This window comes from Pristiophorus japonicus, chromosome 18 (genome assembly GCF_044704955.1).
Source record: "Pristiophorus japonicus isolate sPriJap1 chromosome 18, sPriJap1.hap1, whole genome shotgun sequence".
Taxonomy (NCBI): domain Eukaryota; kingdom Metazoa; phylum Chordata; class Chondrichthyes; family Pristiophoridae; genus Pristiophorus; species Pristiophorus japonicus.
The window spans coordinates 50,600,286-50,614,166 of NC_091994.1; the positions used below are offsets into that span (position 1 = coordinate 50,600,286).

At 45.3% G+C, this 13,881-nt stretch overlaps 1 protein-coding gene across 2 annotated transcripts in view; it reads right to left on the reverse strand.

Moving 5' to 3' along the window:
• The window catches only part of LOC139228717 (dual specificity mitogen-activated protein kinase kinase 2), a 96,334-nt gene that overhangs the window by 67,475 nt on the left and 14,978 nt on the right, over positions 1-13,881 (reverse strand). For both annotated transcript variants that reach the window (XM_070859994.1, XM_070859995.1), the window contains exons 2-3: positions 5,867-6,077; positions 1,427-1,573 (exon numbers count right to left, since the gene is read on the reverse strand). In XM_070859994.1, coding sequence (XP_070716095.1) covers positions 1,427-1,573; positions 5,867-6,077 — 358 coding nt within the window. The remainder of the gene's footprint in view (positions 1-1,426; positions 1,574-5,866; positions 6,078-13,881) is intronic.

A 13,881-nucleotide genomic window follows, 5' to 3' on the forward strand; every position in this document is an offset into this window, starting at 1 on the left:
CCCCCAACCTCCTACCTCCTCTTCCCCCCCCCCCAACGTCCTCTCCTCTTCCCCCCACCCCCTTCTCCCTTCCCCCCCCCACCACCTCCTCCCTCTCCCCCCCCCCAACGTCCTCTCCTCTTTCCCCCCCCCCCACCCTCCTCTCCTCCCCCCCCCACAAACTCCTCTCCCCACCCCCCCACAACCTTCTCCCCCCCCCCACAACCCTGCTTCCCCCCCCCCCACAACCTCCTCTCCCCCCCCCCCCCACAACCTCCTCCCCCCCCCCCCCACAACCTCCTCTCCCCCCCCCCCCCAACCTCCTCTTCCCCCCCCCCCCAACCTCCTCTTCCCCCCCCCCCACCACCCCTCCCCCCCCCCCCCAACCCCTCTTCCCCCCCCCCCCAACCTCCTCTTCCCCCCCCCCCAACCTCCTCTTCCCCCCCCCCCAACCTCCTCTTCCCCCCCCCCCCAACCTCCTCTTCCCCCCCCCAACCTCCTCCTCCTCCTCTTCCCCCCCCAACCTCCTCCTCCTCTCTTCCCCCCCAACCTCCTCCTCCTCCTCTTCCCCCCACCCCCCAACCTCCTCCTCTTCCCCCCATCCCCCAACCTCCTCCTCCTCTTCCCCCCCCACCCCCCAACCTCCTCCTCCTCTTCCCCCCACCCCCCAACCTCCTCCTCTTCTTCCCCCCAACCTCCTCCTCTTCTTCCCCCCAACCTCCTCCTCTTCTTCCCCCCACCTCCCAACCTCCTCCTCCTCTTCCCCACCCCCCCAACCTCCTCCTCTTTTCCCCCCCCCCACCTCCTCCTCTTCTTCCCCCCCCCAACCTCCTCCTCTTCCCCCTCTCCACCCCCCCTCCCTCCCTCCCACCACCTCCTCCTCCTCTCCAACCCCCCACCCCACCACCTCCTCCTCCTCCTCATCTTGGAAGGCAAGTTGGAATTTTTTTGGACAAACGCAAATGTGCTATTTTTCATGTTATTGGGAAGATAGGTCTTTCTTAATAGGATTAGGATTGGTGAACTAAGAGAGAATAATCAATTAGAAAAGAAAAATAGACTTAACCAATGAGGAAGCAAAGCGCTTAATGAAGAAAATTGACACACAGACTGAACAGTCACAACGTATAAGCAATGAACGCAAGACATTTTATTATTTTTAATGGGATTTTCATACAACTGTAATTATGTATACTGTCTAAAAGTTGCATGCATTACTGTAAGTTTTGAATGGGGAATTGAATGTAAACGGAACTTCAAAAACTTTTATTTTGAATATACACAAGCTGGCTTTAGAAACATTTTTTCTATTTAAAAAATCCCAAAACAGGTCATTGGTTCATGGCTGCAAAAGTCTTATAACAGACTCTGTAGAATATGTAACTTAAACTGGCAGATCCACTGCCGGTGCAGTACTGAGACCCATTACTGACGGATTAACACTTACCATGTGCTCCATGCATATACTGATTTCCCCATCACTGTAGAATGCTCCGTAGAAGCCCACAATATACGGCGAGTTACATTCGTGCAGCACCTGCAGCTCTCGGATGATTTGGTTGCGGATTGCAGGCTTTATTTCTAAGTGAATCAGCTGGAGAAATGGAGAATGAAATCTTGGAGTTAGATCCTTTTTTGAGGACTATTTGAATCCATCACTGTATTTATTTTTTAAATGGAGAAATCTAACATTGACATTTTTCACTTGGAATTATACTGGCATTTACAACTCTTACAAAATCAGATGTCTAGGATTGTCACGTGTTCCTTGCTTGTTTTCTAGATGTCAAGTATTGTGTCAACACAAAACCAAGCTTGGCTACAAAATCACATTCAGGTGGGGCACAGAGTTTTATCGGTTGCCTTAAGTCTAGCGTGGCATACAAATTAGCATGCAAGTATGGAGTCAAACTGCCCAGCGTCAACTACACTCAGTGGGGATGCTGCACAGGCACTATTTTTGTTTTGCATACATGTCGTGATATTAACTGGGTAAACAGAGCAAGGTTCACTTGAACAGTCCATTTAGGTCAAAGTTCACGTGTGACGTTAGCATGGAATGGTTGTCTTCAAACTAAACTGATGCCAATTTTTAGAAAGAACTCATGATTTAATTGCTTTTGATGCTTACTTCTGCCAATTCTTTTGAATATTTCTCTTTAAACAATTACATTTGATGACCCTCGACCGAAGCTGGTTTAGAGGAGACACTGAAACTCGCTGTGTGAGGGAATGAATTAAACAGTTGAAACCAAAGGCGGAAGGAAGCTTCTTGGGTTGCCAGCAGTGAACTCCCTCACATCATCAAGCTCAGCACCTCCACTAAGCCAGTTCCTCCAGTGATGCCAGCAGCTCCCACTTATCTTGAGTAGCATTGGCGATAGATACATACTCATTAAATACTTTGGGAACTAAGCTGGGGAACTAATCCTCCATGAAAAAATAAGCTTGTTAACCTGTGCCAATTTAAGCACAAATATTTCCTTCTTAACTTATGAAATGATTTAAAAATATATCTGTACTGCCTCAATCATGTCAGCTGATATTTGCTGAGGTTTCAGAATACAGCTTCAGTCAGTGGGTGCAAACCACCTCAGCAATGCAAAAAAACTCTATGAATGGCAAGCTACTGTAAAGAAATCATTTTGGTTTATTTGATCTCAATCCAAGTCACTGGACTAACATTAGTTTCAGCAAACTACACTGGAGATAGAGGATGTGCACCGGAAAATGTATATTGACTGTGAAACTTAAGTATTAACAGTGCCCATGAAAATCTCATATTTTCTTCCAAAACAAAACAATTCCAAAAACGCAGATCCAAGAGCTCAAAGATGAAGCCTCGTTGGAGTATAACAGATGTAGGATAAGCACAATCATTTGCATCTATATAGCAACAAGAAATGTTCCATGGCACATCACAAGATACAAGGAAAATAGCACTGTGCAAGGTAAGAGATTAGGAGGTTTCTTAAGAGTAGTCACATCTGGTGGTCTTTAAAGAGGTGGACAGTTTAGGGAGGGAGTTCCAAAATGTAGGGCCAAGGCAGCTAAAAGCTCTGCCACCAATGTTAAGAATGCACAGTATACTGAAGTCAAGAGCAAATGTACATAGGGATGATGGAGATTGTAAAGCTAGGTTGGGGCAGGCCTTAGAAGGATTCAGAGACCAGGACAAGGATTTTAAAAGCTAAAGTGTTGGAGGCCTGGGAGCCAGTACAGGTCAGCAAGGATAGGAGTGATGGGGAAACAGGACTGAATGTGGGGCAGGGTAAGTGCAGTCGAGCTTTGGACAAGTTGGCAGTTTGTGGAGAGTGCAGGATGGGAAGTCAACTAAAAGAGCCTTCGAGCACTCAAGCCTGCAGGTGACAAAGGGCATCAGTGGCAAAGGTGCTGAGGTAGCAGCAGAGGTGAGCAACACGACGAATATGGAAGTAAGTGGTCTCGGTAATGGATAAGATGTGGGGCTTAAAGCTCAGTCCCGGGGTTATGATAACAGCCACTCTGGTTCAGCTTGAGAATGTGGCAGGGGAGGTGGATGGGATTAGTGGCAAGGGAACACAAATCAATGACTTCTGTCTCCCTGATTTTAAATTGGAAGTAGTTTTAGTTCTTCCAAGACTTTATGGCAATCAGGCAGTCTGATAGCACAAAAGCAGTCAAAGGGTTGAGAGAAGTCATGGAGAGATGTTGTTGGGTTTCGTCAATGTACGTGAAAGCTGATCCTTGGTGGATTACGTCAGAGGGCACGGATTGAAATTAGGACAGTAAATAAAGATGTAGGGATGCTCCAGGCAGACAGTCGTTGAACAGTTTCCTTGTTGTTGATAATGCTGCAGCTTAGGTCAGAATGATGCAAGCCTGGTTATGCAAATCTAGCGCTGAATAAATACTGACTTGCAATGAATCAATTATGAAAAAAATGTAGTCAATTTGTACATCAGTAATTAGAAGCACCTTTCACTAGAACCAGAATATATTTTGCAGGGAGAGAAGATTACTGATTTTGAGGAAGGAACACAAAGATAGAGAGGTGATTGGCAAAAGAACCAGAGGCGACATGAGCCAAAACTTTTTACCCAACGAGTGGTTAGGATTTGACAGGGTGGTGGAAACAGATTCAATAGTAGCTTTCAAAAGGAAATTGGTAAGATACTTGGAAAAAAATTGCAGGGATTGGGGGAAAGAGCCGAGGAGTGGGACTAACTGGATTACTCGTCGAAAGAGCCGACGCAGACTCGATGTACCGAATGTCCTCCTTCCGTGCTGTTCTATTTTATGATTCTATAACATGATAAAGAACTCAGCTGGAAATGGCAAATGGGGTCAGGTTCATCCTCATAAGCACCGTGTTTTAATAGAAGGAAAACTACAACAATTCTCTGCTTACTACTGTCCTTTAGCATTGAATGAAAATGACAACTTAATGATGTAATGATGTTGCACACAATCCTTAAACTATTGCAATGATTCGAACTGTGACTTTTAATTAATTTTATACAGAGAAATGTGCTTTATGTTTGCACTTACTGTACTGTACTGGAGTGAACTGAAACCTAGCTGATTTAATCCTCCTTTCCCCACCCACTTTTCCGAGAATGCTTCTTGTGAAACGATGGGCACAGAAGGACACTTGAGAGTTCCTGGACATGGAAATGTATCCACTGATACATTCATAATCAAATAGACTGTTAGAAGTCAACATATCTGGCTTATTATATTTTTAAAAAGTAGTTTAGGGCCTAAGTTTCGGGTAGAGTTGCTCCTATTTTTTTTGGAGCAACTAGTTTATTTTGGAGTATCTTAGAAATTACAATTCTCGTTTAGTTTGCTCCAGTTGCAGCAAGTTAGTTTAGTTTAGTTTAGTTTTAGTTCAGTTTCTTTTTCAAAAGGGGGCGTTACCAGCCACTTACACCTGTTTTGCAAGTTTCAGCACCGAAAAGTTACTCTAAACTAACTTAGAACAGAGTAAATGTCGACTTTTATACGCTCAGAAAAACCTTGTGTACACTTTAGAATTAGGTGTAGGTAGCCAGAGATGTGGGGTGGGGGGGGGGAAGGGAAGTTAGGGGATTTTCCAAAGCATTAAACACTTCACTTTTAAAAATAAAGAACCATCATCAATAATAAATGATAAATAAATCAATAAATCAATAAATAAAAAGTTCCTACCTCACCTACCCGTTCGGGAGCACCGGGAGCCCGGCCAGGGGCTGCAGGTTGGAAATCGGCACTCTGCCCGCACCAGGAGCCCATTCGGCCAGGGCTAGGGGCTGCATGCTTCGGGCCCCTCCCACACAGCCAGCAGCACACGCACACAGAATCTGGGGGCCAGGAGCTACTGCGCACGCGCGCAGCTGGCAGCACCCTTTTAGGCCCAGGGCTGTAGCTCCGCCGCCCCGCTGTTGTGCTGCGTTGCGCTGACTGCTGAATAGGCCTGCTACACTCTGAGAATCGCGAGGTAAGTTTTTGGCGTGCTTTTCATTCCACAAAATAGGCGGAGTGCGCCGTTCTAGCGGATATCGGAAACTTGCGCACTTATTTTGTCCATAAAATACACAAGACACAAATTAATTTTCTGCCATTCTGGGACATTTCATATTCACTTAAAGGCCGATTTAAAAAATGACACTTCACACAGCCTCTGCTCATCTATGGGACAGTGTTCTTGGACTCCTGATTTCTAGTTACTCGAGGTTAGCATGGACTTTACAAGAAAAGCCTTCTGACGTGTAATTGTACGTGAGGAATCTATTAAAGTTCCGCAGTTTGGAACTCAAAACGTCATCAAAAGATTTGAAAAGCAGCAGCAGCTCCTAAATACCGGGAGATGGCCACAATTAATGCAGGGATCATCAGTCACCAAATTCTGTCAATGTAAGCTTACCTTTCTTGCCATAATAAGTCCCGATGGCTTGTGACGTACTTTGGTGACCACACCGCCGTTCCCGGCACCCAGTTCACATATCTTATCAAAGTCATCATCTTTCAGTTCACCAACTTTGGCCTTCTGTGTAAGAAAGGCTTCGAGTCGCTTTTTCTGCTGCTCGTCGAGCTCAAGCTCCTCCAACTTCTTCTGCAGGGCTTCGAGGTTAGCTCTGGAAACCAAAAAAATACTTTTCAAAGATCTTGAACTGAAACAAGGATCCTGTAAAGTAAAAAATAGCCGACGGAGTAACACACCCCACCCTCTTTCTGAATTTTGCTCCTTAACATACCGCTCACCTGAAGTGAGTCACGATGTGGTGTGAGTCCGGTAGTCCTGCAGTAACATGCCTAACTTCATGACTTGGCCTGGGCAATGATTGTTGCACACCTGTTTTTTCTGATCAATAGTTTGTTCACTAAAGAGGGACAGGATTCACACGGACCTGTCTCGGCCTCGCTCCACCTATACTTTCAGGCTGGCAATCAGGAGCTGGAACTGTTCCTTCCAGCTCCCTGCCCACCTAGTCATGTACACTAGGACAAGCATATGTTGTAGCAGTCTCAATTTACTTCAACGTTTAATGATTCAGGAATTTGAATTTCACTACATTTGCTGATTATCTAGCTTATGAAATCGATCTCTAAAATTCAAATATGCCAAAAATCCATCATGCCCAAAATATAATTTTCTTCCATTTTCCATCCATGCACCACCTGTACCAACCCTCTCCCTGGCCCCCAAAGGTTCATCCTATTCAGAGACTGCTCTGAAGCCTGTAAAGCACCATACAGTGTTATCTCACCACTGCACACAGTGAATTGACACAGGAAATAGCTATCTCTCTGAAGACAGAGAAGTTAAGCAAGTTAAACACAATTATTTTTATCTGGAAACCTGCTTGCAAAAGGATAACAAGTTTTTGCTCATTTTTTCTTTACCGAAGATACAAAATGTGCAATATTAGTTTTTGAAATGGCACATTTTCTTTTCAACAAAGAATACGGTTTAATAATTCCCTAGTGCAAAGATTAGTTTCGAACGCTAAGCTCCCAAACACAACTTTGACATGTCTCAACCACAGCTTTGCAAGGAAACCCCAAAAGTACACTGGGAACTCGGTAAGAACACTAAATCGGTGCCACATTGAATAAAAGGGAAGAAAGCCATTCGGGTTGTACACCTGTTTTGTCTGGTCAATAGTTTGTGCAGTCATTTGAAACATACTTGAATTAGACACTGGCTATTCAACCGATCTGCTGTATTTTTTTTTTAAAACAGCGATTTTTGATGGTTGTGTTCATTTACTGGTACAGAGTCGAGCGGACAAGCAAATGGAATTTTCTTTTGATCAGGAAGGTTTGCAAGAACGGCCGCTGCTACATTTGTTTCACTTTTAAAAATACAGGTAGTAATGTTAATCAGCAGTTATATAGCAAAAAAATTAGTAATAAGCCAAGGGAGTGTACTTCTGTGGTAAGATTTTATTTAAACCACAATATCTCCCATCTACAGTTAACAGACTCATCATCGTGTTATGGTTATGGATGGGTGTGTACTAACAAGAGATGAACTGTTAAGATGATCAGGCAAACCACGAGTGAATGGTAAAAATGCTGACGAAAATCCGATCTAAGATCTGTGCACTGGATTCTGGGGAGAACTTAAAAACGAGAGAGTCAATTATAATTAAAGTTATAGTGGGAAAAATACAGCTCATTACTAGACATAGGAACGCATGACAAGAATTTATTTTGAAATGTAATATTTAAAGGCTGATTTTAAAAAAATTGTGCGGAAATGCATCCACTGTAGAAACTCCATCTCACGTTAAATTAGTGTGTACAAAACAAAACGTTTGGGTTAAAGTAGATTAGAACGTAGTCCTTTCACCTTTTGCATCCGCTTCAAATGCAGCCCACACTAATGGGATGAAAGTTTCCTCACTCTGCTGGTTACAAGGGGGGTTAACCCAGCTCGGATTGTGCAGTGGGCCAGAGATCAAATGTAGCAGGAGTTCGACACCAATCAGCAATTGTATTCTCAGGCCAGAAGGAAACTGCTGTGGGCTTTGGGCAAATTCACTGGAGTACTTGGAGTGCCTTTTGTTTTAAGGCCAACTCCTCCCACCTCTCCTGGAGGTGTGGACATTTACCGGGGTACAGTTCCACATATAGGGCTCAATTTTGGCACGCCCCTTTTTTGGCGCACTTATCGGAGATGCACCATTGCACTCCATTCAGAAGTGTGCCGAAAAAATTCCTCCCCACTTTGGCCGCTGTCCAGCCTCTCGTCGGTTGTCGTGCAGCGTGGCCAGTCAAGTCGGGGGTGGAGCCATCGTCCTGCGTTGAAAACATGCCGGGACGTCTGCACACGCGCATTGGAGTCAGGTCGCGATGTACGCGCATGCGTAGTAGCGCCGAAATTTGGCAATTGGCCATTTTTAAAAGGAATCGTAGTTTGCTTCCCGCAGCCTGTGTGTGCTCCAATGTCGGCAGTTCCCGCCCCTATCCCTGGCCGAGTGGTCTGCTGGTCGTCGCGCACCTATCCCAGGCAGAATGGTCTCCCGCACCAGCCTGCCCGCTGCCTTCCCGGGACGAGTTTTCAGATGAAGGTAGGACTTACTTCTATTTTTTTTTAACGTTTTTTTGAATGCTTATTACAAAGCACTAAACAAAGCACAAAAAGTAAGTCTTGGTGCTTTAGGTGCAGGCCCCTATCCCAGGCCAAATGGCCTCCGATGTACCTACCTGCACTGATTTCTTAACTCTCTGCAAGGGTTTTCTGAAGTGGCCACAGACGTTGGCCTAAGTAGATATGGAGTAACTATTGGCTGGCCAAAGTGGCCAAAACTGGCGTAGGTGGCTGGTAATGCCCCCTTTTGAGAAAAACTAAAACTAAACTAAAAAAAATCGTAACAAACTCACTTACACTGGCGCAAATTGAATGTGCAAAATGGGGATTTTTAAGGAACGCCAGAAAAATCAAGTTACTCCAAAAAAAACCGGAGCAACTACTGGCCAAAATTGAGCCCACAGTGTTCACCTTCCTGGACTTCACCTAAGTGATCTTGTTTGTGTATAGATCTAGATAGTGAGCAACAATGGGCTATTCAACCATGCGGGACCTCAGACAGCTTTGATATCTACACATGCACTTTGGTTAGGAATTGGGAGCCCGAATTGTCATTGGCCTAAAAGCTGTTGGGTTATAGAATTTAAAGATCAGTGTCTAAATCTGTAGCTCTGGCTAGATCGGTTAACTTAGCACAGACCAACAAGTGAACCCAGTACCTTCGAATCCCCATGGCTTAAGGATACATTGGATGGTTTTATTGTACACTCGGACTTTGGGACAGAGTTAGGTGTTCTAACGCAAGGGTTAAGGTATATTTTGCTGGGGAGCTTTTCAAAAACATGATCAAAAATACAGCTTCAAAGTAAATTGCCTGGTAATTGGCAGCCAGAACTTTTGCCACACCACACGGTCAAATTCATATCACTCTACACATTGAGACAAACTGCTGGATTTCATGAAACTCTATATGGGATAGGGGAAAATCAATTGGAAAAGTGCAAGCACTTAGGATTCTTAGTTTATGTTAGTGATAGCTACTTCATGAGGAAAATTGGGATGGATTTGCATCCCAAGGGTCTTCATAATGTATTCTGTTTAGAAATAACTAGATAATTAGGCAAAGAATTAGGATCGGAGTTAAAAAAAATGGTAGGTTTAATCTTGAATTTGGTTCCAGTGTAGTCACAGGCAGCATTGATTCAGTTCTTTTTGTTGGATAGCTTTCTGTGCATCTGCATTTGTAACTGTGACTACAGAGACTGTCTGTGTGAGCAGATGATGTGGCCCATGATACCTCTGCAGCCAAAGTCATCAACAAACAACCTAGATCCTGTTCAACCACCGAGCAAGGTCTTCTTAAAGGAAATATGAAAGGAAGGAGAGCTGTTAGACGATAGAGTGTCTTTAAAGTGATACTTGAAGTCTCTTCAGAGTAATTGGGAGCTGCTGGAAAATTAAGACTACAATGCAGCATGCCGGGAAGCAAGAGGATCATTTTGGAGAAGGACTGGGATCCATCCACAAGGGTGCACAATTACACAAAAATGAATCTAAATCATTTTTTGTAGGCTAAATCCATCATCAATCGTGCTCAAAATGAGCCCTATGGGATCTCACTGAGTAACAAGTCTGACGACTTTAACAAACTCATAGGCATCCTCAAGTCTGAAGAGAGCATTCTATCAAATTAGTGTCTGCATAATAGACGTTTACAATTACCTTCTGCATGGTGGTTGGCAAAGGTGGCAGAGTGTGCTGTGTAGATAAAAAGGTCGTAATGAAAAAGCTTGTTGGGAGGAGGTGGAATCCATCCTACCATTAGGGCAATAGGCAGCAACATACTAAAGTCCCAAACATTCGCCGAACCTCCGTCACAATCACCCATCAAATCTCAGCCACGATCCCTCATCGTTCCTCCGCTTCGATCACTCATCACAAGTCCACCACAACCATCCTGCTCCTCTGCTTTACTAGGCCCAGCCGATGCTCCTGCCCACGCTCCAAACAGCGACCTGGGTTTGGTGCAGAGGGAGATCGTGGAGGAGGTGCGGCGAGTGTTTTTGTGGCGGAGGAGCGGCGAGGGATCATGGTGGAGGAGCGGCGAATGAGGGTACGGGGCCCAGAAAAGCAGAGGGCTCAGGGGTAGCACGGGCCAGCCCACACTACGATATGTGCGCGCAGCACTAGGTCCTTGCAGCAGAGCAGGTCTCCAGTCATCCTGGTTAACCCTTGCCACTGGATAAAGGCCTAGCTCTGTCAAGCCCGTGTGGTGGCTGATGTGCAATGGCCACCACACGTTAAAAAAAATCCACGCACAGGCATCTTCCTCCCCCTCAATTGGAGTTCAGGACTGGAACATCGGGTCCTTCATTGAAACACCTGTGAACTCACGTGGAAGCAAGTCATCCTCGTTCGAGGGACCGCCTATGATGATGACGACTAAAGTCCTACTCTAGGCTTGGGCGAGGGGGGGGGGGCGGGGGGAAAGAGAGGGAAGAGGAGGAAACAGTAATGGAATTGGAGATTAATACAAAGAACTACCAAATATTGGAGCTGCCGTTATGATGCTGGGGAACAGGACTGTTTGAGGCACAGACATCCTTGGTATTCTAGAGTGCAGCTCTTTCCATCCACAAGAGCAGGATCTGAATAAGATTGCAAACTATCTCAGAATGAGATATTAGAGGCTGTACAGTAGTTCCTTGGGTCATTGTTTCACATATATTACACACTTTGGAATAATCAGAAAGAAACAAACTCAAGTTTAGTCCAGAAATGTGTCAGGCAGGTTGTGGTTTTGTACAAGACGGTGGAATTTCACTGGTCAGTCGAGAATTACTTGCATTGCCTTCATCCATGCTCACAAGAGTCTGACCTTGCTCCCTCATGAAGAAGCAAGCTATGGGAATATATGGTCAAATGTTGGATTTTATTCAGGATGTGTACTCCTGTTCCAAGATCCATGTAGGTAGATTGGAGAGTCACTGAATCTGTCAAAAAATGGAGGCATGGTTGTTCAAAGTTACTCATCCTATCTGGTGTTTTCATCAATGACGTGTTGGATAGCAGTGAAATCTCCCGTACACTGACTGGTGCGTAGAGAATAGAGCAGCTCACCACCTGCCATTTATTTTCTATTTGCCTACAAATGTATTCAGGTTGGAAAAATGAAATTACATTTTACAGCTTCGATTTACTAGAACACGTGGAAGTGATCCAATGCCTCCCTCCTTTCCTCCCACATCCTCTGCACTGAGCGACTCCTCACCTTGGAGATTTCAATCTGCCCCTCAACTCGCCTTGCTTTCTCTCATACCATTTCACTACTCTCCTATCCTCCATATAAACTCTCCTATCCATAATCATGGCTAGCCTCTTGACCATGCCATGTTGCGTTATCTCTTTACTCCCATGGCCTCAATCAGACAAAGCCATTTCCGGCCACTTCTTTGCATCCCTCACCACGTGCATCCTCCAAATCCCTTTCAATCCCACATCCTTGTGTTCATCCTGGCAAAAATTCTCCCTCGTCACTTATAATTGCACTTTCAATTGCCAAATGTCCAGTCTTTGGCCTTCCAGTGCAGTGCTGAGGGAGCACTGCTCCGTTGGAGATGCCGAGGCCCCGTCTGCTCTCTGGTAAAAGATCCCATGGCACTATTTCGAAGGAGAGAGAAGAGCAGGGGAGTTATCCCTGGTGTCCTGGCCAATATTTATCCCTCAATCAACATAACAAAAACAGATTATCTGATGATTATCACATTTGTTTGTGGAAGCTTGGCTGCCGCATTTCCTACATTACAACAGTGACTACACTCCAAAAAGTACTTCATTGGCTGTAAAGTGCTCTGAGACATCCAGTGGTAGTTCTACATCTGTCGATCTGCCCAAACATTCCCTCTCCACCACTTTTGATGTCCTCGTCCCCATGAAAATGTTTATTCTCTTCCATCCCGAACATTCCCCATCGTATAGTGCTCCATACAGTCCAAGGGGCTCAAACTGAAGTAGCCATCCATCAACAGATCTTGTTGGACCATATAAAGTGCTATTAGGCCTCACTACTGCATTACCAAACATCGCTTTAAACTCCTCTCCAACAAAAGGTCGAGGAATTCTATGACTGAGACCAGCTGCCTCTATTGCACTCCCCCCCCCCCCCACCCCACCCCCACCCCACCCCCGGTTCAGGCTCCTATCTGCTCTCGTCCTGAAACTAAGTTTTCCTCCTACTTCTTCTCATACCCTCTCCGAACTCGTCCTGTTCTCGAGACCCTCATCCTACTCCCTTGATTCCTCCATCCACTAACTTGGATTGTTGATCACCCGACTTCCCTACCTGGCCCAATGCTCGCGGACATTGTAAATGGTTCCTTCTCCTCCAGTAGTGTCTCTCTCCCTTTCAAAACCATCACCCGCTCCTCAAAAAAAACACCCAGTGTTCTTTCAAACGCTCACTCCATTTTCAATCTCCCTTTCTTCAAAGTTCTTGAACATATCGTCACCTCTCAAATCTGTGTCCATTTTCCCTGCAATTCCACATTTTAATCGCTCAATTAGGTTTCCACTTCTACAACGATACTGGAATGGCCCTAATCAAAGAAAGACTTACATTTATACAGCACCTTTCACGACCATCGGACAGCTCAAAGCACTTTACAACCAATGAAGTACTTTTGTTTGAGTGTAGCCACTTCGTAATGTCGTAATCAACGCCACAAATAACATTCTCTGTGACGGTGAAAAATATGCACTGTCCCATCTTGTCGTCCTCGACCTCTCTGCAGCCTCTGACAGTCGATCACACCATTCTCCTCCAACACCTCTCCTCCATTGTCCAGCTCAGGAGGACTACCCTCAATTGGTTCCACTCTTACTTATCCAATCGTAACCAGAGAATTCTCAATAATGGCTTTCTTCCCACCCTGTACCGTTACCTCTGGAATCCCCCATAGAATTTATACATGATGCCCGCTTCACCTCCATGCGGCCTCTTGGCAACATCCTATGAAGAAATGGGGTCACTTTTCACACGCATGCCGAAGGCACCCAGCTGTACCGCTCTGCTACCTCTCTTGGCACCTACGCTGCCTGCATTGTCAGACTCCTTCTTCAACATCCAGTCTTGGATGAGCCCAATTTCATCCAGAAGCCGTTGTCTTCAACCACAGCCACAAACTCTGTACCCTTGCCACTGATTCTATTCCTTTCCCAGCCAGTGACCAAGGTTGCCAAGTCCTACCTCCAAAACATTAGCCACCTTCTGCCAAAATCCGGATCTGTGCCCTCATCACCTGTTCAAACAGAAGACCCCTCCAAGTTCTATCCACTAACCAACTCATTCAAAACTATCCTACACAAGATCCCACTCGCTTCTCTCCTCCGACCTCCATCAGTAC